The sequence below is a fragment of the Thamnophis elegans genome, chromosome 2, assembly GCF_009769535.1.
Source record: "Thamnophis elegans isolate rThaEle1 chromosome 2, rThaEle1.pri, whole genome shotgun sequence".
Classification (NCBI taxonomy): Eukaryota; Metazoa; Chordata; class Lepidosauria; order Squamata; family Colubridae; genus Thamnophis; species Thamnophis elegans.
In genome coordinates this window covers 139,012,543-139,038,831 of record NC_045542.1, presented here as the reverse complement: position 1 = coordinate 139,038,831, position 26,289 = coordinate 139,012,543, and the positions used below count along the sequence as shown (strand labels likewise).

General features: G+C 40.8%; 1 protein-coding gene across 7 annotated transcripts in view; it reads left to right on the top strand.

Moving 5' to 3' along the window:
- The window catches only part of PTPRG (protein tyrosine phosphatase receptor type G), a 731,369-nt gene that overhangs the window by 393,464 nt on the left and 311,616 nt on the right, over positions 1-26,289 (top strand). For all 7 annotated transcript variants that reach the window (XM_032209412.1, XM_032209411.1, XM_032209409.1 and 4 more), the window contains exons 3-4: positions 5,516-5,695; positions 19,262-19,410. In XM_032209412.1, the coding sequence (XP_032065303.1) occupies positions 5,516-5,695; positions 19,262-19,410 (329 nt within the window). The remainder of the gene's footprint in view (positions 1-5,515; positions 5,696-19,261; positions 19,411-26,289) is intronic.

Genomic DNA, 26,289 nt, shown 5'->3' with positions numbered 1-26,289 from the left:
TTCCTCATCTTCTTGAATTATTTTTCTTGAGGGGGGAGGGAGGCTCCAGCATTAAGCATTCTGCATCTCACACGATGGCTTTACACATTTTTTTTAAAGTGTTTATTTTTACACTTGGACAAGTACTCTTACCACAGGGGTGTCAAACTTGCAGCACACAGGACACATGTGTCATATGCTGGTCACACCCACCCCCACTTTAGCAAAGGGGGAAAAATCTCATGCGTTTGACATGGTTACAGGTTAAAAAGGTAAAGGTTCCTCTTGCACGTATGTGCTAGTCATTCCCAACTCTGGAAGTGGTGCTCATCTCCGTTTCAAAGCCGAAGAGCCACCGCTGACCGAAGATGTCTCCGTGGTCATGTGGCCAGCATGACTAAATGCTGAAGGTGCACAAAACACTGTTACCTTCCCACCAAAGGTGGTCCCTATTTTTCTACTTGCATTTTTACGTGCTTTCGAACTGCTAGGTTGGCAGAAGCTGGGACAAGTAATGGGAGCACACTCCATTACACGGTGCTAGGGATTTGAACTGCCGACCTTTCTGATCAACAAGCTCAGCATCTTAGCCACTGAGTCACCGTGTCCCTGGTTATAGTTTACCAGGTTACAAACTGGAATGCAGACATTAAAATCTAACATAAATACATGAAAAAAGAGAATTTTTGGGAGCTCTAAACTTGTGCATATGCGACAGTTCAATAAATTTCAATTGTAGAAATTTTAGCCCTTCTTTCTGACTGGAGGAGTCCATTATGCAAATTGCCACTGCACTGACCATCAGTACTTTATCAAAAACGCTCACTAGATATTATGAAAAGCAGGAATTATCTATCCATGTTTAAGGGCAATTTATGTTAACATGTGCATTACCTTTTACCTTCACAAAGCAATTCTCTGTAGTAAGATTATCATCTACCTGAAAATTTCTCCATGCAATTAAGAATCATGATTTTCTAAGGCCTCAATAACGAAGTGAACCTCTACAGATAGAAAACTGCAGAAAGCCATCGCCACCTATAGAGGGTGATGTATATGGTGCAGGGTTATTGAACTCTGGGGTGTAGATGGATTGTTCTCTCTGTTTCATAAGGTCTAACAAAGGATCAACAGATAGTTACCATAATTCTTGTATTAGGTTGCCATGACTCTGTAAACAGTTTTCACAGTATCTTGTTTCAGAACTATGGTTCTTCTTGCATTTTGTTTTATATGCACATTTTATTTTGCTTTTGATTGTTTGAAGCAACAGGGAAAATAGCATGTGCATATTTTGTCTGAGTTTCTGATTTTTAAAGGATTCTTAGTGTTACTTTTTTTATTTAGATTGCATCCAAGACTGAGAAGGATGCGTATCAGGTGGGTTGCTGCCAGTTCAGTGCATGGAAAATATTTGCCTGTGTGCACTCTCTTCGCTCGCACACATGCCAGACGTGCACTCTGTGCACATGCACATTTGCGTAAGAATAGGTCTGTACATGTGCAGAATGTTAAAAAAAGAAAAATAATAAATTTGTGCAATGCAAATTGTTCTGCGAATGTGCAGAACTGAAAATCAAGATGGTGCCGCCCTATGAGAACTGGTTCAGGGGCGTGGCAGGCCTGGGTCGCTGCCGGTTCCAGTGACCCAGTCCGGCAAACCACTACCGGTTCGGCTGAATCCATCTGAACCAGTAGGAACCCACCTCTGATGCATATGTACTGCAGATGTCATCAGTGGGTTGTACAGAGAAATTTTCCAGTTTCTTGTTGCTTTTTCCTCCTAATAAGTATAATCTTTATTGTCATTGTACTTAAATACAACAAAATTGGTTGTGGTTCTTCTATTCTTCTCTGGAAAAAACACTATTCTCTTTTGGTGCTATTAACGCCCAACATCTCCCCAAACCCTGAATCGATATTTATTTACAATTTATTTTATTTTGAGGCTTGAAAGGCTGAGGGCTGCGTTGGATAGAATTATTGTGTAAAGTGAGAGAGCCATCCAGATTTATTTTTGTTTCGTGACCTTGGTAGGGAGGTTTAGCTTGAATTTTTCTTGTTTTACTTATCTTTTAAATATTACATTTTTCAGTACACCTTTTGTACCTTCCGCTGTCAAAATAAGAAATTTCACCACCCACTTTTGGCAACCGTATCACTGAAAATCAGCCAATGAATTGAGAGGTCTACAAAAAAAAATGAGGGTTACTTGTTAGCTGTGAAGTCATGTCTGACCCATCGACAATGTTCCTTCAGGCCTTCCTGTCCTCTACCATCATCTGGAGTCCATTTAAGCTCACACCTACTGCTTCAGTGGCTCCATCCAGCCACCTCATTCTCTGTCGTCCCCTTCTTCTTTTGCCCTCAATCTTTCCCAGCATTAGGATCTTCTCCAGTGAGTTCTTCCTTCCCATTAGGTGAGCAAAGTACTTGAGTTTTATTTTCAGGATCTGGCCTTCTAAATAGCAGTCAGGATCTTCAAATTGGAAGCACCTCAATGAGGTGCTTCTGAGTTGAAAGGTTTAGCTGGCGACATCACTGTTGCCCGAGAGATGCCTGGTTGAGGGGTCCTTTCATGTCCCTGTAAATTTTCCCACTGAAGTGGTACCTATCTTATCTACTCACAGATGCACACTTTTAAACCACTAGGTTGGCAGGAGCTAGAGCAGGTGATGGGAGCTCATCCCGTCAGGCAGTAGAACTCGGGTCTTGAACACAAGCTTGTTAATTTTTAGTCCAGCGGTCTAACCATATGAGCCACCATGTTCCACTAGAGGGGCTGAAGAATGCCTGCTATTGTCCTACAATGGAATAAATTGAAAATGTAGATTCTATCCATGGTTATATTAATCTCTTTGGAAATCTGACATAGGTCATAGTTTGGAAAGGATATTTTTAACAGTATTCTAAATTCTGAGTTTGGATTAGGTAATATGCAGTCTGCGCTCAAGGAATTCTACAGCCTAGATAACCAAAGACTCAAAAATATGTTTCCTCCCCCCAAGGTTCATGGGAAAATTGCTGAACAGGGTGGCTTAGAGTAGGAGAAAAAATAGTATTATTCTTATATTATTAAGAGTGGTGGTTCAGTGAATAGAATGCGGGCTAACTCACTGCTCACTCCAGGAGATCGATTCTGAGTGGCTCAAGACTCAGTTTTCTACCCTTCCGAGGTCAGTAAAATGAGGAACCAGATTTTGGGGAAAATATGGTGACTCTGTAAATTGCTTAGAGAGGCACTGCAAAGCAGTATATAAATATAAGTGTTATTGCTATTTCTCAATAGTTTTGAGTAATGTCACTTGATGGTGACAGCAGGACTAAAAACAGCTGAAATAAATACAGATTTTTTTCCCTTTGTGCCATATTGTGATTCTTCAGCCCTTTATACTTTTTATATAATAATTCAGTTGTTGAAAAGTACATTAAAAATATAGTCTGAAAACATAAGTAACATAATTGAATATTCCTATTAATTTTAAAAAAATCAATTGCCCAACCAAATGCAAATTAAAAATGACTGGAAACAAAACTTGGTGTACTACATAAAATGTCTGATACAGAAGGGCTTTTTTTAAAAAAAAAGTAGAACGGCAATTGAGTTTGGATACAGAGAATGGATAATCAATATCCACAAGCTAAAGTAGTTTCCTCCACTAATGGCATATGATTTTTTTTCCCTTTCTAGGCAAAGGTATTTGGAGCATGAGACACTTAGAAAAAAAGAATTAATTTGAAATCTGTGGTGGAAGATCAGTTTCAATTAAAACTACATTTCAGCTTTCATGGGCAAGGAGCTAGTTAGCTCTAAACGCCATGGTGGTATGCAGTGAATAAAAAGATTCCTTTACAAATTGCTACCTTGTTTACAGATTTCATAGAATATTAAATTAACCTAGCTGATAAATACTTGCTCCTTCACAAATGTGTTAGGTATAAACTAATGCCTCCCCATATAGTTTGAAGTTGTACTATAATTTTGCCATTACTCATTTTCACTTGGAAAATATTTGGCATTGTATTCTGAATATTATGCACAATAGTTGTATACTGTAAAATAGGGTGGGAGAATTGTCCTAGCAGTAAAAAAGCAGTAAAAGAAAAGAAGAGGTGCATTCTTTACAAATACTATAATGATTGAGCCCAAGAATGCAATTACGCCGTTTCGTAATTCAGATTGGTCTACTTGTTGGGTGAATCATTGCTACAAATATTATAGTTCATAAAAAAGCTATACAGGCCAATTGCACAGATTCATTTTGGTGTAGTGCAGGGGTGTCAAATTCGATTTCATCAGTATTGTGTTGGACCTCAGGGGGACTGGAGTGGGCGTGGCCACCTCCACATCACTGTGGTGGCCAAGTGCTAAGACTTCCTTCAGAGCCTCACACATTGCCATTATAACCTTCCTTCCTTTTCTTCTTTTTCCTTCCCTCTTCTTTCTCCTTTCTTTGGTGGGCCCGTGGGACAGATTTAAGCAACCCGCGGGCCTTGAGTTTGATACCCCTGGTCTGGTGGTTAAGGCACCAGAGTAGAAACCAGGAGGCCGTGAGTTCTAGTCCCACCTTAGCAATGAAAACCAGCTGGAGGATTTTGGGCCAGTCACTTTCTCTCAGCCCAACTCCCTTCATGGGAAAACTGGGGAAAACAGGAAGAAGGAGTAGTATGAGATATGTTGGCCACCTTGAATTGTTTGTAAAATAATAATAATAATAATAATAATAATAATAATAATAATAATAATAATAATAATAATATCATCCGCACAAATGCCATTAAGGCCAAAATCGAAAAATCCTCTGATGATGCCAAATGCAGACTTTGCAAAGAAGCTGATGAAACTGTTGATCACATACTCAGCTGCTGTAAAAAAATCGCGCAGACTGATTATAAATTGCGGCACAATTCAGTAGCACAAATGATCCATTGGAATTTGTGCAAAAATTATAATATTAAAACAGCAACAAACTGGTGGGAACATCAGCCTGAAAAAGTCACCGAAAATCAGATGGTCAAGATCTTGTGGGATTTCCGTATACAAACCGACAAAATACTCGCGCATAATACACCAGACATCACACTGGTTGAGAAAAATAAGGTCACAATCATAGACATCGCAATACCAGGTGATAGCAGGGTCGCCGAGAAGGAACATGAAAAAATCGCAAGATACCAGGACTTAAAAATCGAAATTCAACGACTATGGCACAAACCAGCAGTGATAATTCCAGTGGTAATTGGCACACTGGGTGCTATTCCAAAAGCACTGGAATTACATTTAAAACAGTTAAAAATTGACAAAATCAACATCAGTCAAATGCAAAAAGCCGCACTGCTTGGATCTGCACGCATATTACGAAAATACGTTATGACGTCCTAGGCCCCTGGGTGGGGCCCGACTAGTAACCAATGCCAAATCCGGCGAAACAACTGGCCGCTGTGATACAATTGTATAATAATAATAATGATGATGATGATGGCAGGATATAAATAGAATAATAATAAATGAATGATTTTCATCTCTTTGGAACAGGGGCATATGGACCCGAGCATTGGGTTACTTCAAATGCGGATTGTGGGAGAACTCACCAATCTCCAATTGACATCATAGATCATCAGGCACATGTTGGAGCGGAATATCAGGAAATACGCCTGGTTGGCTTCGATAATGAATCTTCTAACAAGACTTGGATGAAAAATACTGGGAAAACTGGTAAGGATTGCTTTGTTTGACTGTTCATTTGCTGGGCTTGCTTGCTTTTCCCTTTGTCATTAATTCTAGCCTGCTTCTGGCAGCTGCTGACACAATGAAAAATGTACAAGGAAAGTTTGGAAGGTGGTGGTAACCCTGGGCCATCACCCCACTGCTATACACTACACTCATGCATTGGGTGTTCAAATTCTGTAGATAGTACTGAAATTCCTTCCATAGATGAGTTTCCCTATGCGGTGAATGCTTAAATGAGCTTAATGCAGATCATGTTTTAGAGAAGTTCAACAGCCATCTTCACCAAGTAAATTCAACAGCCACCTGCTCTTTTACGCCTATTATTTCTTCTATTGTACTTGAAAGTATACAGGTGGTCCTCAACTTATAACAGTTCATTTACTGACCGTTCAGATTTACAACAGCATGAAAAAATGACTCAAGACCGTTTTTGCAGGACCCCCATGATCATCTGATCAAAATCCAGACACTTGGCAATTGACTCATATTTAAGACAGCCACAGTGTCCTGGGATCATGTGATCCCTTTTTGCAACCTTCTGACAAGCAAAGTCAATGGGAAAGCTGGATTCACTCAATAACCGCTTTACTAACTTAGCAACAGCACTGATTCACTTAACAACTGTGGCAAGAAAGGCCATAAAAATTCACTTTACAAACGTCTCACTTAACAACATACATTTTGGGCTCAATTGCGTTCGTTAAGTTGAGGACTACCTGTATTTAATCCTATGGCTTGTCAAAGTGGCTGGATGGTTGCTTGCTATTGCCATCTAGAGGCTAAAACAAAAGGAAAACAAATTCTGCTAGAGCAGAGTTTCTTACACTTTTCGATTGTGGGACCCATTCCTATTTTTAAAAAACTATGAAGGATCCCAAAACAGCTTTTCTTTGTACAGACTATATTTATTTATCCTATTAAAAATGAAATTTGATGCATTTGTAGAATATTTATTGACTGATTTATGTAATGATAACAATTTTGCACGCATTAGGTATAATTTTTTACAGTTTAAAATTTTATTTACAAACATGTAAAAGACATACACACAAAACTTAGACATATGTATTGTGTAAATGTGGTGTATGTCTAGCAAATCATTTTGATTTTGCAAATCTCTGAGTGGGAGAGGGGCTTGGGGAACCTGCAAGGGCAGTGGTCCCCAACCTTTTTATCGCCGCGGACCAGTCAGCCTTTGATAATTTTACCGTGGCCCGCTGAGCGCGCGCAGGGGTGGGGGGGCGAAAATGGGGGAATACAAACATACTTTTTAAATCCACCTTCCCAATTCAACACCTGAATCATATCCCACCTTCCATTTTGTATGTAGATTTTAAGGAATAAACAGCTGAATTAATCAAGGTCAAAGATAAAAAGAGCAAGGGCAAAATTAAATAAGCCAGAGCAGTGATCCCCAACCCCCGGTCCGCGGACCGGTGCCGGGCCGCGGAGTACCTGGCACTGGGTCGCGCAGCGGCCGGGGGCCATGCAACGGCCGACTTCACTCATGCAGTGCCGTCGCCGGAGGGGGGGAGCTGCGCGGAAGCACAGGAGCAAGTGAGGCAAGGAGGAAGAATCCCCCGCTACTACACCACCTCCGCCCCCTCCCCGAGTCAGCCGTCCCCTCAGTGAACGCCTCCGCCTCTTTCTCCTTTCTCGCCTCAGTCGGCTCGCCTGGAAGCGAGGCGAGGAGGGGGCGGACCATGCGTTGGAAGCGGAGCCCTTGGAGGCTGCTCTCTTCTTTTTCCCGCCCGGCCTTGGCTTGTGAGAAGGAACGGCGGGAGAGGTAGAGAGAGAGAGAGAGAGAGAGAGAACGTTGGGCAGCCGAGGGCGGGGGGGGTCTTTTGAGGGGAGATGGGGGGTGCGCGATTTTGGCGCCAGATTCAGGCCACCGCTGCCGCTATTGCAGCGCACGGTGGAAAAACGGCGGTCTTGCCCACCCCTTCCCTGCCTCCCGCCCGCTCCAGTTGTGGGTGGGGGCTCGGTGCCTGAAGTCTCTTGCCTCTCTTCCAAAATTTCGCCAACGGGCATCGGTGAAGCGCGCTCTTTCTCTTCCTCACAAAACACATTTCCTTTCCCCCCACGCGTAGTTATTGGCGATATGCACTCTTGGAGGCTGCGCTCCCGGGTCGTGTTTCCTTTTTGCAGCCCATGAGAATGCCTGGTTCTGAGTCTCAAAAAACGAGAGTTCTCTTAAGGCTGCAAAAAAGGAATATACTTTGGTCCTTGAAGCGCTTGGAAGGGGGTGGGAAGAGCGGCGGGGCTAGCGGTGGCTGGCGATGGCAGGCTGGAATCCCCTCTCCAAGGGATCCCCGTGCAGCAAATGCGGGGAGCAGCAGCGAAGCCCCGGGGCTTCGCTGCTCCATCCGCTGGACTGTGGGGCTTGGAAGGGGGTGGGAAGAGCGGCGGGGCTAGCGGTGGCCGGCGATGGCAGGCTGGTTCGCCTCCTCCTCCTCCAACAGCACTGCCGGATATCCGCCCAACGCTGCGGGGGTGCCAGCGGGAGCTTTGGCGGCTTCACCTCAGCCGCAGCGCTGGGCAGCAAATGTGCTGGTGCTGTTGGAGGAGGAGGGGGCGGCGGCAGCAATAGCACCTGAGGACAGGACAAGAAGCAGTGGAAACTTGTCAGAAGGAGACTCAAGCTGGAAATAACGAGAAATCTGACAGTAAGAACAATTAAAATCCTAGGAAAATGTCCTTTCATGAAAAATTACTTTTTCAGTTAACTCTGCCTGACATTAGTTGGGTGAACAGAAATATTAGTTGGCCAATTCTAAAAGGGAGCACCAGAAAGAACTTAAAATATTTTTTAAGAGAGCTGGGTTTTTCATTTATATTATATGTATGAAAAGAATTAACACAAATTGCATATACCAATCAAACATAAAGAAAAAAAGGATGAAATAATGCTCATTTTTAAAAACTCAGTGAAAATAAAAACAATATACCAAGAAGGTGGCATACTGGTTGTGATTTGATCTCTTCGGGGGATCCCGGGGATCCCCTATACAAGTATTTTAATATTGCAGACTTGCAGTATTATAAGTCATACTGATATTATAGAACACTTTAATTAAGCGGGTCCCTTGAATAAACATAACTTTGAGTTTCAAATAACACTGATTTTTTATTTTTGAAATTTACCATAGCTGCTGCATTTCCCACCCTAGGCTTATACTCGAGTCAATAACTTTTCCAGCTTTTTGGGGTAAAATTAGGTGCCTCGGCTTATATTCGGGTCGGCTTATACTCGAGTATATACGGTATATATTGGATTCCGCACCTCCCTCTCTCTCCCTTTCTTTCTTTCTCTCTCTCTTTCCGTCCCTTCCTCCCTCTCTTTCTCTCTCTTTCTCCCTCCTGTCTCCTCTCTCTTCCCATATCTTCAATTCTGGAAATGAAATTTGTAAATGCCTATAATCCCCTTATTGTCTGCTTATGCCATATGGAATCTAAATCTCCATGTGGAACTGGAGGAAGGGAACTCCATTTGTTTCATCAGAAGACTTTTTGAAAAATATTACTTATTTAGTTGAATCACTTCAAAAGGCTGCCCTGTTGACTTCTTAAATGTCACCTACTCATGCCATGATTTTTATCCGCTCCATTTTCCTCCATCTCTCAATTAATATCTGTGCAACACTTGTATATCTTCATTCCATTTTAAACATTTGGCTCAGTAAAGATTTCTTTTCTTTATGTTTTACAAAACCAAACTATTGATACCTTCTTCCCCATACATATGCTGTTACTATGGTAGCGCTTGTTCCATAAAGAGAATTTGTTTATTATTCATATTTATGGTTCCATAAACCTCCCCCCCCATTCATTCCTCATAGAAACCTTGTATGAATTGCACTATTAAGAACCACCTCATAAATGTTTATTAATAAGAAGTCCTGCCGTGCTGAATAGATTTACTCCTAGGGAAAGAAACATTACAGCCCTCGCTGCTATCTTGGTTTCTCAGTTCATTCTTTCATTTTTCCCTCTCCTGTGCAAAGATGGACACCTTTATTAATCCTGTCATGAAGGAAGCCATATCCTATATACACAGACTGAAAACATTGGTTTGACTCTGCTTTATTTTCAATCAGTCAATTACACAACCGAAAAGGTCACTAGATGGGCAGCAAACAAATCTAATAAATAAATTTGGAAACGAGAGGCATACTCCTAAAGTATGTAGAAACAGTTGTCTTGTTGAATTTTTAATCGTAACGAATGGTTTTCTGCTGTAGTTAGAAATGGCCACAGCTGTCTAGGCAGTGTGTCACACTTTTCTACCAAATCTTGTGCAGCAGAATTTTAATAGGGGAATTATGAGGCAATAATAGAATCATAGAGTTGAAAGGCGCTATTTAAACTCTTCCATCCAACCCCCTGGGCAGTGAAGGAATCCCAAATGACAGAGAAGTGTTTAACCTCCACTGAAAAACATCTAGTGAAGTGGAGCCCACCACATCCCTAGGTAATTGCTTCCCTTGTTGAACCGCTCTTACTGCTAAGGAGTTCTTTTTGCGTTTAATCAAAACTTGTCTCCCTGTAACTTAAATCCATTATGCCATGTCCTGCACCCCGCAGTGATAGAGAATATGTCTTGACTTTCTTCTGCATAACACCTCTTTCAAATATTTGAACAGAGCTGTCGTGTTCTCCATCAGTCTTCTCTTCTCAAGGCTAAACGTTCAATCTCCCCCCAAAAAAACTTACTTCAAAAATTGTGTGTGCATGTGTATAAATGTGTAAGCCATATAAATGCCATGTGTATACTAAATGTGTAAGCCATCCTAGAACAAGAATGGAATAGTATAACATAATACTAACACCCATGTAATGGGCGGAAACTAATCAAGGAGAGAAGCAACTTAGACCTGAGGAAAAATTTCCTGACAGTTAGAACAATTAATCAGTGGAACAGCTTGCCTCCAGAAGTTGTGATTGCTCCAACACTGGAAGTTGTTAAGAAGATACTGGATAACCATTTGTCTGAAGTGGTGTAGGGTTACCTGCCTAGGCAGGGGGTTGGACTAGAAGACCTCCAAGGTCCCTTCCAACTCTGCTATTCTATTCTATTTCTATTCTAATAAATAAAATACAATAAACAAATCCCAAACAAATGAAACTGAACATAATAGCCAAGGTGATCACACCAAAGAAGGATAAATTGACAAAAACATTTCCCCTGATTTGGAAATTATCACTTTAGTTGATGTAATCTAAAATTTTACTTGTCTTTTTGTTGCAATGTCACAATTTTGTTTGCAATCCTATGAAGATAAGAACAAGACTATGTTAAGTCATGCCTTGGACATTGTCTTTATTCAGTGCTTCAGGTTACGCACATTTGAGATTCTTAAAAAATCCCACTTGGCTTAGAAAGTTTTTACAGAAAACTTCTAAGCCCGTGATGGCGAACCTATGGCACACGTGCCACAGGTGTCACACGGAGCCACTGGTCAGGGCATGTGAGGCGTTGCCCTGTCAGCTCCAGCGTGCATGCACGTGCTGGCCAACTGACTTCATCTTTAATTTTTGGCCATTTTTTGCCCTCCAGAGGCTTCCCAGGGTTGCGCGCATAGGATTATGGGTGTGGCTCGCCTGCCCATGACCCTTCTGCGCTCCCCCCGCTTTTAGCACGTGGTGGCAAAAAGGTTAGCCATCACTGGTCTAAGCAATCCAAATAGAGTAAAAGCCCCCTACCAATTGTTGCCTGTGGTTTGGAAGTGTCTAGAGCTGAATTTTGTAATATTGACAATTTCAAGTTGTATGGACTACAACTCCCAGAATTCCACAGTCATTATGACCGTTGTGAAATTGCCATGGTTGAGAAACACTGACCTAAAGGTTTAATTATACACACACGACACATCAAAATCTGGTTTGGATTTTTACTGAGTGTAGCTATATGCAAAGTGTATTTACCTGAGGCAAAGAATCTCTTATTTCTGGTTGTCTTCATTACACACCAATCCTAGCAAGTTTGCTTTGAAATAAGATGTCTAGAATAAATAATGTACTCATCCTAACATCTCAATAGTGTTCTATTACATGATGTAACAGAAGGAACACAGTTTTGGATCCTTGTAATATGCATACAGGTAGCCTTTCCTTAATGACATTTTACCATCATTCAAAATTTGAAAAACACCGCCAGTCATCACCAATGATCTTAAGAAGAGATTAGAGAGTCACTTATCTGAAATAGTATATCAGTGATGGCTAACCGTTTTGTCATCACATGCCGAAAGTGTGTGTGCCTGCACCCATAGTGCAATGTGCATGTGCCCCACACGCCCCACCCTTCACGCATGTGTACATGGCCCCGGCACATGCATATGCTACCCCCTGTGCTCCCCTGTCCCCATGCATGTGCGTGAAGCCCCCCACATGCACCCTACCCCCCCTCACCCATTTATGGCTTCCAGGTTGGTGCAGCTCCCCATGCCCTGTTTTGGGCCTGGAAAGCCTCCTGCACAAACCTGGAAGCCAAAACAGGGCACAGGGGTGCCACACGAGCCCCCCAAATGAAATGTGAATGCCCCGCGCATCCACCCCTCCACCCACGCATACATCCGTGTGTCCCACTCATGTGCCTTGCCCCCACGCATGCACGGCAGAGTCCTGAGCACCAGCTGGCCATTGGGAGGTGTGCATGCATGCGCGGTGGAGCTGGGCTCAGGTGACTGCTGGTGTGCCCGCAGAGAGTGCTCTATGTGCCACCTGTGGTATGCATGTCAGAGGTTTGTCATCACAGGTATAGGTTCTCTTGCTTGAATATGAGGCTGGACTAGAAGACCTCCAAGGCTCTTTCCAGCTCCTATTCTATTCTACTCTACCCTACCCTACCCTACCCTACCCTACCCTATTCTACTTTATGGTGCCTTATACTTCTCCCATAGTTATATCACCACATTTCGGGTGGGTCAGCTTTACAAAACACTGTAGTGTTCCACATTCCTGTAGCCATGTTTTGATGTATTTTTTTCAGTTTCTGGCAAAAAAAAAAAAGGTCCATTCAAATGAATGGGTTTTCTTAATGACCGTGGTGTTCTTTTAACGACTCCTGTGAAAAAGTCCAGAAAATTACTTCCAGTCACAGCGGTTGCCTTGATTTAATGATCGTAATTCAAGGTTCAATTAGGATCGTAACTCAAGGCCTACCTGTATTTAAGGCAGAAATGGGATATGAGCTTTACAATTAAAAACATATGTTTTGCCCCACAGTGGGCAGCTCTAAATTTTTGGGAAGGTGAGGATTAAAAGACAGCCTTATGCCTTAAGCTAAAGACAATATAGGAGAGTAACACATTCCTTCCCATAAATCAACTAGTCCCCTTCCTCTAAAATGTACAAATCCCGAAGTATTTTAAACATGCCAGAATAGTTGTTTGGGGCTCTATGTAGCCCAAGGATTGTAGACAGTACGCCTTTAACTTTTCAGAATTTATTTTGTAATTCCAATCAATGATTTTAGTCCGTCAAATTCTATTATTTTTGGGTATTGTACTTACATTGAGGAAGGTTAGAAGATAACTACCACACAGATTCTGATTCCATTTAGAACTAAAAAGATCCCTGAGATTAGGTCATCCAAATCCTTCATCTTGATTGGCTTCAGTAAAGCTATTTCTGTTAGATGCTAAAGCCTATTAAAATGTAATGGCCAATACTTGTTCAAGCAGGCAGTATTTTGCTAGCCTTTTGTAATAAGCAGTTCAAAAGAACAGATTATCCATAAAGAACCATTCTCCTGCCTAAGTAATCACTCAGACAAATCTAAAGGAAAAATGGTTTTAAAAATAGAAAATTTGATAAAAGTGAGGAGTTACCAGGGGTGAGTTCCTGCCAGTTCTAACCTCTTCTATAGAAGAGGTTCCACAAATCTACAGTACCATTTAGAACTGGTTCCAGCTCCCTCCCCCTGCCCATCCGCACATCATCAAGATTGAACACCCCTAGGGGTTTTTTTTCTAAAGGGTTAGGGGTGCAAAGTTCTTGTAACTTGACAGCTTTAAGATTTGCACACTTCAATGCCAGAGTTCCTGAGCCAACATGACTTGAGGAGGAATTCTGGGATTTGAAGTCCATAAGTCTTAAAGCTGTCAAGTTTGAACACCCCTGGGGCTTTTTTCCTAAAGGGTTAGAGGTGCAGGGGTCTTGTAACTTGACAGCTTTAAGACTTGTGTGCTTCAAATGCCAAAGTTTCTGAGCCAACATTTTGGTTGCTCAGCAAGAGCATTGTTAAGTGAGTTTCACCACATTTTACAAGTTGGCGACGCCCATCCAGTCACATGACTGTCAAGCCACTCCACCCAGTCACATGGTCCAGAAGCCACTCCCACCCAGTCACATGGCCGGCAAGCCACTCCCACAAAACAGGCCACACCTACAGAAGAGGTTCTAAAAAATTTTGAAACCTACCACTGGGAGTTATCTTTTTATTTCCCTAATATTTTAAAGAAATAATAGGATTTTTAAAATGCGGTAACTATATTAACAGAAATTGGCAATGTAGAAATTGGCAATTAAATAGAGATCATTTTACATTCCCATGTGGTGTCAGAATTATTGGATTATTTAGTTTTATTTATGAATTCCTATGATGAAGATAGATGATTACAATTAGATTACAGTTAATAAATCCAAGTTCTGATTCTGACTTATATATCAAATAAGATTTCTGGATTTGAAGCTAGGAGTCTTTAAAGAGATTACAAGTAAGCAAAACTTGTCATTATAACCAGCCCAAACTTACTGGGACTGTATGTTAAAAATGAACAAAAGCCTAGCACAGAGCTATCAAACTCCTGGTCTGGGGGCTGGATGTGTCACATGCTCGCCGCTCCCACACCCAGTTTAGCAAAGTCCCGATATGTCACGTGACATTGCCGTAACAACGTGGGTTTGACAACCCTGGTAGCACATGGGCTACAATTCATTCATTTCAATTCTTTAAGTTTTCTAACAAAGCTTATGTATATAAAACCACACTTATAAAAAGCATTGAATTACTCCAGTATTTCTTTTCATTTATGAACTCACATAAACTTTTTGTTCCCATGTTTTTCAAGTTTTTTGTAAACATGGCAGAATTATGATCTTGACAAATAAGGTAACATTTGGACTTGACGAACAAAATTCAAAATTTCTGGATAGATACTTTTAAAAAAATGCCTATATTCTAGAGATAATGTCCAAATAATTTATTACAAAGGTACGATAAAAACTGTACAAGGGCCATGTGTTATTTTTTTATTTTGACCTGTTTTTTCTATTAGGTTCACCCTTCACCATCATTTAAGGGCAGTGGGTCTATGCAAAAAAAATAAAATTTAAAATTTAAATCATATTACCTCCTTTGAGAGAAGAAGCTACCTTTGTTTTATTTCCTTTTGTTCCATCCCACAGAAGTTAAATTCTTAAACAGTAACAGAGTTGGAAGAGGTCATCTAGTCCCACCCCCCGCTCACGCAGGAGACCTGTACTAGGGATTCAAACTGCTGAATTGCCTATCTTTTTGATCGACAAACTCTCACGGTGTCTTAGCCACTGAGCCACCTAGTCAGGCTACGTGTTCACCTAGTTCAGTGACCCAAGGGTAGAGAGGAGTCAGACAAAACTGAGAACCAGACACTAAAACCAACAAATTATTCAATTTCATTCAGGAATGCAGTCTGACGTGGGATTTTGGTCCAGGCAATGGCTAATATATACAAAGAAACACCTAACTGATCCCAAGTTCCAAATGCAGAAATGATGGGCTACAATGAAATGTTGTTGTCAGACTAACTCCTTGTTTTCATTCCTCACACCCTTCTCCCAAAGGAAGAACTCCGAGACACACTGTAACTGTCACCTATCAAAAGTCAACTCATTTGTCAAACGAGAGAGAGAGAGAGAGAGAGAGAGAGGGAGGGAGGGAGGGAGGGAGGGAGAGAGAGAGAGAGAGAGAGAGAGAGAGAACAGGAATTTTGAGATAGGTGTCTGAACTTGCTTTTAGATTTTCTGCATTTTCTTTTTTTCTATTTCCTTGTGTCTCGCGTCTTCTATAAACTGGAAGATAGGGCCTGTCATGCTACTGATCTTGGTAAGAAAACCTGGGTGCTTTTCTTTTTCTTTTGAAGTTTATGGCACAATAAAGAATTCTCCAGATAATCCATGCCACTTTTAATACTCAGAATGATACCTGACGGGTGCATCTGCAAATACATTAGTGCACAATTCCAGGAATATTTCATGCCTGTAAAATATTGGAGATGGTGTTACTAGAGAAAAGAGGCATCCAAGGTGCAGGCACATATGCGTAGGGTGTGTGTGTGTGTGTGTGTGTGTGTGTGTGTGTGTGTGTGTGTGTGTGAGAGAGAGAGAGAGAGAGAGAGAGAGAGAGAGAGAGAGAGAGAGAGAGAGAGAGAGAGAGATTCTGTAAAACCCAGTAAGAGATAACTATAAAATGAACAATTAGATGAACATTTCAGATTATACATTCTCCTAATTATCCTTTTAATTATTAATCTAAAACAAGTAAAATGACCCCTGACAGAGCCATAAATGATTTAGCGATCATCAAATATTTATATAATGCAGCTGAATCCCGCTGTGCATTGTAACAGATTCAGAGAAGCCTATATTCGTGTGGGACTGTCCATTAGTTTGTCACATTAAAAAGAAGAGGGGGGGACCCCCTTTTAAGTCTCTTTTTGCTTCCTAGTACATGTCACCTTTAAAAAGAAAGGGAAAAAAACCCTCTTTAATTGGCTTCTTTCCCCCTCATCCATGTACAGGTTTGCCTCCATTTTACTACATGTTTTTATTCTGACATAAGAAATCCGCAAAAAATGCTGCATAAATCATGACCGGCTCCATTTCCACACCATATTTTTAATGCATTTAATTTATAATGGAATGCCTAGTTATTTTTTCATTAGTGAAATAACAAAACTGCTCTTAATGTTATTCTTAAGAAACCAAACTGAATTCAGATAAGCCAAATGGCATTACAGCCTATGCAATAATTATATATGAGATTTTGTTATTTGTGGACTTGTGTCAATAGGTTATTCCTGCGAGTGCTTCACATTCAGAAACCCCTTGATTTGTTAGGAAAACATTTTTATAGAGAAGGTGTTACAGAACAGCTCAGAGCCAAATGTTGTTCTTTGTTGTGCTTTGTCTTTATCTTAGATCTAGAATCTAAGACAAAGATCTAGACAAAACAGTGGCTTGGATCTAGAAAAATTGCTAGCAAGGAAACAATCCTGGAAATCACCAAGGGGACTGAGTCACATTATTTATTTGTTTTCTTAATGAATTAATTGTAGGTGCTGTTGGTACATATAAATGTGTACCTAACTGCTAAGAGAGAGCAAGTTTGGTGTACGTTAACACACTGGTCTAGAAACCTGGAGGCCATGAGTTCTATTCTCACCTTGGCACAAAACCAGCTGGAAGACTTTGTGACAGTCACTTTCCCTCAGCCCTAGGAAGAAGGAAATGGCAAAGTACTTCTTGCTAGGAAGTTGCCAGGTCTCAAAATTGACTTGAAGGTACCATGAATCAATCAATCAGGTTGCTATATAGATTATTTAGATTGTACAATTGATAGCAAGTTGGCCAGGAAAAGCTATAATTCCCATATCTTTTGGTACCTTTCAGTGGTGGGTTCCAGATCCCATTCAAACCAGTAAGATTGGAACGGGCCTGGCGGCGTCCACATGGACGCATGCAGCGTGCGCATGCACCTTGGCATCTCCGCAAGCCTCCACGATGCTCTAGCTACTCAACAGAGCATCGCGCAGATGCTGTACACGCCATGTATGTGCATGGAAGGGCCGAAGACTTAAAAGACCGGTAAGGAGCTCAGGTGGGCCCTCTGGAGCACTGTACTGGAACGGTATCCGGTACTCCAGGCAGGCTCCAGTACTCCAGTACCGGGGCGTACCACCTGCAACCCACCACTGGTACCTTTTGTCCTAATAGTATTAAGTATTAAGAATTAAGATTCTTAAGTGCTATGTAGGGAGATATATCCTATGTTCATCTTTCTTTGTAAGAAGAATACTTCCAGAGATGAAATAAAGAATTCAGAACATTTAGGAAAGCTGCTATGAATAGTCTTGTTCTACACATAGTGTTAGTAATACCACTTAGAATTATATACCACTTCCTAGTGCTTTACAACACTCTCTTAAGCAATTTACAGAGTCAGCATATTGCCCGCAACAATATGGGTCCCCATTTTACCAACCACAGAAGGCTAGAAGGCTGAGTCAACCTTGAGGTCCATCAGGATCAAACTCCAGGCTGTGAGCAGAATTAGCCTGCAATACTGCATTCTAACCACCGCACCACCATAGCTCACTTACCTATTTAGCTACCTTCTGAATCTATTTTTAACCCAAAAATTGTTTCTTCCATTCAGTCTTATCAAATTATTCTTGTATGTAACATCCAGAAATTTATCTAATTATTTGTGTATGTATCATTGAGAAATTTTTAGCCACCTGTATCTGATTTTATTGAAGCACAGTAAAGAAATCCACTGTATATACACCATACCGTAGAATTCTTCCTTGCATCATTCATTAGGATGCATGCACACACAAATTAGTGCATAGGTGTGATACAAGGATCTGTAGTAACAAGATTTCTCCCACTTGCTTCTTAGGCAGATTAACTTTCTGGCTTAATTAATTCCCAAGTCAAGATGGCAAACTGTGCATAGCAGTGTAATTTCAGTGGGAGTCTCATATATAACAAGGTGCTGGAGTGCAACCTTGTTTTCTTCACTTTGTAATTCTGCAGAAAGGCCTGAAAATTATCTGCTGGAGTAAGTGTATAAAAGATCCTCCGAGAGCCCTATTTGCTGTGTCAGATTGTTTTCTTTGTAGAGTTCTCTACCAGAGAAACCTCTCAGTCCTCTACATTTGTTTAATACATACTGAGAAATCTAAAGGTCTGAGAAGATCTGGTTGAATTAAGGGGAGGAGTCAGGAAGTGGGCCATGGCATCTGCCTGTTGGATGACTTTGATGGGAAGGGGAAAGACAGGCAGATAGGAGAAGTTAAAGTGCCTCTATGGCAGGGCAAACTCAGTTCTATTGAGAACCGCATCAGGGTGGGCATGGGCGGAAATGGATAGACTAACGCTTACTATTAAGGACAAAGAAGAAACTGAATATTTTTTGACATGGGATCTATTTTACCAATGATTAGACAATAGAAACAGAAGTTAGAAATGTGGGGACATAAAAAGGATAAATGTTAAAACAGAGATTTGTTAAAGTAGATAAGTTAAATATTATTGTTACTATAGTACTAATGTTGTTGCGATGAATACTATTGTAAACATTTTCATTATGATTGCCTAAAAGCAATTGTACCCAGACAACACACTGTTTGATGGAAATTGAATTTTTATATGTTATATAAATAAAATAAATCAAATATGGGGGGGGGGGATGCTTTGTGAAACGATAACAAATGTGTGTCCGATATCTACGGAAAAAAATCAATCTTGTTCCTTTTTAAAATTTATTTCTTCTCTTTCCAGTTGCCATCCTTCTAAAGGATGATTATTTCATCAGTGGTGCTGGACTACCAGGAAGATTCAAAGCAGAAAAAGTTGAATTTCACTGGGGCCAGAGTAATGGATCTGCTGGCTCAGAGCATAGCATCAATGGGAGGAGATTCCCAGTTGAGGTTGGTCAAGATAAGTTACCATTTTTAATGAAAAAAAAATTTCTTGGTTTGATGTGAGCTTCTTCTAAAAATGTGCAGTATGATTTGTGTTTACTTTTTGGTTTTTGCACAAAATAAGTTATTTTACTGAAATTATGCTTCAGAATGAAGGACAACTGTTCTGTCCTCACTACCCTTTAGTCTGTGTGCAGCTCGACATGCAGCCAAGCCCACCAAATAAAACAGACCGTGTGCATAGATCTGGATGCTTTATTGAAAGAACAGGATATGGTGAAACTGGGGAAAATAGGGATACATACAGTGAGAATCAAATACAAGATAGGCAGTATTAAGTTACTGCTGAACATAACAATGAATAAATACAAACAATTTAAATCTCACCAGTGATGCTCTGTATGTGAGATGTAGGTTTGTCCTTGGATAACTATGTGCCACAGATTAAGATGGATGCTTCTGCCTTCTCCAAATGCTAAAGGAAATGGATTCTTGTTTTGAAAGTGCGGGCTGATGGATAAAAGGGTGGGGGCAGTTTCAAATAATATACTGGGTATTTGTCTCTCCAGCCACTAGATGGGGCTAGAGAGCAACAACAGCATATAAAGATTGTAGGTTGGGCCATATTTGTCCCTCTGGACACTAGAGGGGGCTGGAGAGCAACAACAGTATATAAAAGTTAAATGCCAGGGCATGACAAAGGCCCATGAGAATATTTAGTGGGCATTTAATTTCACATCCAGAGAACTTATCTGCAGTAGGATGACAGCTCATTCCTACACAGAAAGGGCTTAATAGTTATCCTTACAGTTTGGAGGCTAGCAGATGTATTTAGAAATGTGAGAGTATGTTGCTAATACCCTCAAAAATGATTATTTTTTAAAAAACAGAAATACTTCTTGGCATAGATTAATTTCCTGAAACAGAGCAAAATTCAGACATAGGATGGCTTGGTGTAACCAATATGAACTGTGTTAGATATAGGGAGGGGGTTTATCTAAAAAAAGTTTCAAATAATCCAATCTTCAGTGGTAGGCAGTGATGGGTTGCAGGAGGTACACCCCAGTACAGGCGTACCGGAGCATGCCCGGAGCACCGGATACCATTCCGGTACAGTGCTCTGGAGGGCCCACCTGCCTGTCCTTGCTCCTTACCTGTGCTTTAAGCTTTTGGCGCTTCCACATATGCACATGATGCCTGTGTGACACTCCGCCGAGCAGCTGGACCATCGTGGAAGATTGCGGAAGCATTGCAGGTAGGTACGACGCATGCGCACACTGCACACGTGCCACATGCATCCATGTGGGTGACGCTGGGCCTATTCCAGCTGTACCGGTTGGAACGGGATCAGGAACCTACCGCTGGTGGTAGGAGACAATTGTATAAGCTACTGTAATAAATTCCATAAGATTTAGGAAGAAGGTATGGTGTGATTTACTGGAGTTTTTTTTAAAGGTTAGCCTAGGAGCCCAGTTTTAAACTAAGACATGTTTCTGGAACAGAGAGAGAGGCAACCAATTGTACAAGTCAAGCCTGGAGGTATACATTTTAAGGTTATTTTCTTGCAGGAAGGGACACAGTTCCCATGTTCCAACTATCCACCTATCCTAATTAGCATTCCAACAAAAACGAATTGCTATCCAACATTATCTTCAGATTGCCTACAGCAGAATCCTTGGGGACTTGCAACCTTCTCCTAAGGATGAACAATGTCGGTATGGAAGGCCTTGGCTAATATTTTTTTTTTAATTTTTTTTTTCAGACAGCACTTCCGTTACCCCAAATCTTGCTTACACTACATCCAGAAATGAGGTATTAGGCCTTCCTCTTCTGGGTCTTGCATGATGCTCAGCAAAAGAATTGGACATACAACTTTATTTTCCTTTATGCCAGCCTTTCTCAACCTAGTGGCTTCTAGTGTGTTGGATGGCAATTTTCAGAATCCCTCTGCAGGTTAATAAATGGCTAAACTTGGAGTATCTGTCATCAGCCTTGTAGCCTTCCTCATATGTTGAGGAAAAAACTTTTGTATTTTTTTTGTAATTCAACCTGCCTGGAAAGCAACACTGATTGGAAAACTAACTCTATCTATCTATCTATCTATCTATCTATCTATCTATCTATCTATCTATCTATCTATCTATCTATCATCTATCTATATCTATCCATCTATCCATCTATCTATCATCTATTTATATCTATATCTATCTATATCTATCTATCTATCTATCTATCTATCTATCTATCTATCTATCTATCTATCTATCTATCTATCTATCATATACAGTATTATCATCTATCTATCTATATCTCTAAGAGTTGGGTCTAGTGACTGGCTACCAACAATCTCCAAGTTGGAGTGAACAGATACGTAAACATAGTTTATTTCTTTATTTGTCAAATTTAGGTACCAACCATCTCACTCTCAGAGAGACTCTGGGTAATGTACAATTACTTCTTAAAGGCTTCAAGTAAATTCGTTTGGCAACGTGGGAAGAAATAGTTTCAGATTAAACTCTGAAGCAGAGACATATACAGCAGTGGTTCAGGCAAACCGGTAGTTAGGAATGGTTCAGGCAAACCGGTAGTTGTGACCTGCAGGTGGGCCCACCATCTGCCTGGGATGCAATCCCGTCCTATATTGTTGTGTTTTTGAAGGCGCACATGAGCGAATTGTCATCTTTTTTGATGTTGTAAGCATGCACAGAAGGCGCGGGTGTGCAGATTGCCATGTGTTTTGATGCCATACACTTGTGTGGATGGTGCACAAGCAAGTGAAGCGAGCATGCACGTGCGCTCTCACATTTCCAGTGGTGGGTAAACCAGTTGTTACAATATGTGACGTCCACCTCTGGATATATATATATGTGTGTGTGTGTGTGTGTGTGTGTGTGTGTTTATTTGTGCTGATAAATAAAGGGAGACTAGTATAGATCTATTTCAAGCTATTTAGCTCTCATCAGCTAGCCATACCCAAGTTTTTGGGAATCGAAAATTTTTTTTATTTATTTAGCATTCAGCATAAATATAACAAATGTAACAAAAAAGGCAACAGTAAAAAATATTGGGTTTCTGTCTGGATGGACTCTTGTGACGAGCCTAATGACAGAGAGTGGAAGTGTGACCTTCCTCCCATACTTGGGCATACCAGGGGTTGTGACTTTAAGTATATATATATATATATATATATATATATATATATATATATATATATATATATATATATATATATATATATATATATATATATATATATGTGTTTTTATTTGTGCTGATAAATAAATAAAGGAAGACTAGTATAGATCTATTTCAAGCTATTTAGCTCTCATCAGCTAGCCATATCCTTACTGGGATTCGAACCTGTGCTCTATTGCCTCCCAGGCAGGGAGTTAACCATTTGAGCTACAGAGAACGACTCCTTTTATCATATATATATATATACTCCTTTTATATATATATATCTTCAACTGTATTCTGTTGTGTATTAGCTTCATTCTTGCCCTCAGTAAAAAGTTGAATCTATCCAAGTGCCTGAGAATCTTCTGCAAAGTAAATTTATTCCTGATAAGAAATTGCCAAGATTGACTGAGAGCCAGTTTGGTGGGGTAGCTAAAGCACCAGCCTTGAAACCAGGAGACTGTGAGTTCTAGTCCTGCCTGAGGCACAATTCCAGGTGGGTGATTTTGGGCCAGTCCTTTTCTCTTATCCCTAGGAAGGAAACAATTACAAATCACTATCAAAAAACCTTGCCCAAAAAAAACTGCAGGGACTGATCTAGGCAGTTGCTTGTGTCAAAAGCCGACTTGAAAGCATCCAGGTATATAAATATTTAAAAAATTTAACTGACTGACACCGACTACCATTGTTTACAGTAAAAGAAAAGGCCCAAAATCAAGACGTAGGCTATATAGAATACTTAAAATAACAATTAAGGTAGCAAAAATAATGAACTGCATTGCCTAGTTCGCAGTCACCTCTTTTTGAGGAATATTTGAGGCTCATTTGTGTTGTTTCTGACAAGGATAGTTAAATGATTCTTTCCAAACTCAGGGAAAAAGAGAACGTCTTAATGGCTGTTGCCTACCCTTAGCTCCTTCCAAAACTGAACCCCTGGATAAAAGTATCCTGTGCAACAACTCTAAACTTCGTAGCATTTTTATTGTATTTTTTGCAGTTCAGCACGCAGGATCTGGTTGTAGTGTTAATTATCTCACCGTGAAAGCCTCTCTGCCAATCGGAGTCTTTCCAAATGCCAGAGGCTATATTTCTAGGAATCCCATCGAAAGGAAGAAGCAGCGTTCCTCGGGCGCTGATCAAACATTTGCAGACTGCCCATGAGAACTCTACCCTCCAGACTTGGCAGTGGCTGTGTTTCTGGAACGCTGGAAAACCAAATGGGCTGCAAATCTAATGGAGGAGAACCAGATGTGGACGGTATGTGCCAGTTCCACAGAGGCTCCCCTGGGAGATACCAATAAATCTGCTTCAGCTGCAAAGGTTTTAAATATAGAGCTAATATGGACTGCAAAACAGAAGGCTTGCCGCAGGAGGGGGCGGGAGAGCTCACCAAATTTGAAAACTAATTGGAAATGTCAGATATGAGACAGAACCTTATTGTTTGACCATGTTGTTTGTATTTTTATTATCACAAGTAATGTGTCAGATGGTAAGGCAGTGTGAGTTAATTGGTTTCCTTCCTTCGAGCCCATCTGGATCATATTTTTGGAAGTGATTTATACGTTAAATTAAGGGATAGGATATATGAGAACATTCTTTTCATTAGGTTCTCTACTGAGAGACTGGATCAAAGGCATAGCGTTTATCCCATAGCCGTTATCTTCCAAGCAGAAGAAAAATAAAGAAGAAAATGTCAGTCTCGTGCACTCAGGTTCAATTTATGTTTTGTTTCGAGGAAGGAAAGGGATTTGAGTGAAAAAGTTAACACCCTTCCTTCCAGTCCCGGTTCTCTGCAGAATCAATAGAAACATCTTTTTTACACAGAGATCAAAAGCCAAATTTGGCAACAGGGAAACTTGTGGAATGCTACAGTATTTTTCCTTCCAATATTCCTCTTGGAAAAATGAGCCAGACTCTCTTGCTCTAAAACATTGCCCCCTCATTTGAGTATAATAAAAGTTCAGTGAGAATATCCTAGATTGGAAGGACTGTTTTTAAATGTAAACATTTCAAGCTCAATGTAAGTTGAACATATTGTTAGTGCAGATTAGCCAAGGTGTATCCAGACTGAGTAGGTTTTCATTGATTTTATCAGAAGTAAAATTATCATGATGTGTGTGTGTGTGCGTGTGTGTATGTATTTCATACTTTCCAATAGGAACTAAGCTCAAGCCACTCTGGATTTAATCCCAGCAAACTAGCCGAAGAAGAAAGCACCTATTCAACAATACTTCTAGTGCTGTGGCATTGAAATGTAGATGAAATAATGGTTTTGTAGCCCAGTTGCGTAGGGGGCACAATGGCTCAGTGATGAAAGATGCTGAGCTTGTCAGCTGGAGAGCTGTCAGCTGGAGTTTGAGACCCAAGCTCTCGTTATTTGCCCCAGTTCCTGCCCACCTAGCAGTTGGAAAGTATGCAAACAGGTACCACTTCGTTGGGAAGATAATAGCATTCTGTGCTCCTTTGACATACAGCCATGCTAGCCACATGACCACGAAAATTGTCTTCTGACAATAACAATAGCACTTAGTCTTACATACCACTTCACAGTGCTTTACAGCCCCCTCTAAGTGGTTTACAGAGTCAGCCTATTGCCCCCAGCAATCTGGGTCCTCATTTTACCGAATTCAATAGGATGGAAAGCTCAGTGAACCTTGAGCCTGGTGAGATTTGAACTGCCAAATTGCAGACAGCCAGCAGAAGTAGCCTGCAGTACTGCACTCTAACCACTGCGCCACTGTGGCCTCCTCAGTCAAGAAAAGGAGGTGAGCACCGTGCATGGACATGACTGTCAGGAAAACCCTTTACTCTTTGGCCCATTCCAAACATAGCAGATCAGTTATGCCTTTATGTCTTTAAGTGCCTCCAGATATAAATGATGGTTTATCGAGCATTTAATTCAAAAATTATCAATGAAGAGTCTGTAACCAACATTTGTTTGGTAACTTTGAGTTAGTAAATGAAATTCCACACTTTTATCCCTTTGGGCTAGCATATGAATAAAAAGGATTTATTGGGGTATTAAATTAGCCTTTGCTAAACTTGAGGAGAATCTCCAGTTCCTTTATTGGGAACTTGTCAATTTCTTCAAAAAGACTATTCCTTCACCTGGTATCACCTCATGGTGTGGTAGCCCCATTGCCTGAGAATTACGGGAAGTGCATCCAGCATACCCAGTTAGCAATGCCTAGTTAAGAATAACAAATGTTCTTTCTGATATTATACCCAAAGATGCTTTTTCAGGAGGCAACTGGACTTCTTTGTTTTTTCTTTGATGTTTCGCTTCTCATCTAAGAAGCTTCTTCAGCTCTGACAGGATCCTGGGGAATGAAATGATTTATATTCCTTGCAAACAGCTGGTAATTTGCATCCTTTTAGAGGGTCGTTGAAGCACCAAGAGGTTTATCTGTGTCCTCAGGGTCACCTGAGTATTGCTCGTCTAGTCTGCAATGTTTCTCTGGAAATCCATTCCTACCCCCACACCATTCCAAGGGCGTCCATCCCAAATTGTATAGCTAAATGTCTGTAGAGATTCTCAGTCATCCAGGTCATGGTTTTCCCAAAGGTGCTTTTTTCAGGAGGCAACTGGACTTCCTTGTTTTTTCTCTGAAGACATTTCACTTCTCATCCAAGAAGCTTCTGCAGCTCTGACTGGATAGCGGGGAATGGAAGATTTATATATCTACAGACTTCTGATGTTATATCAAA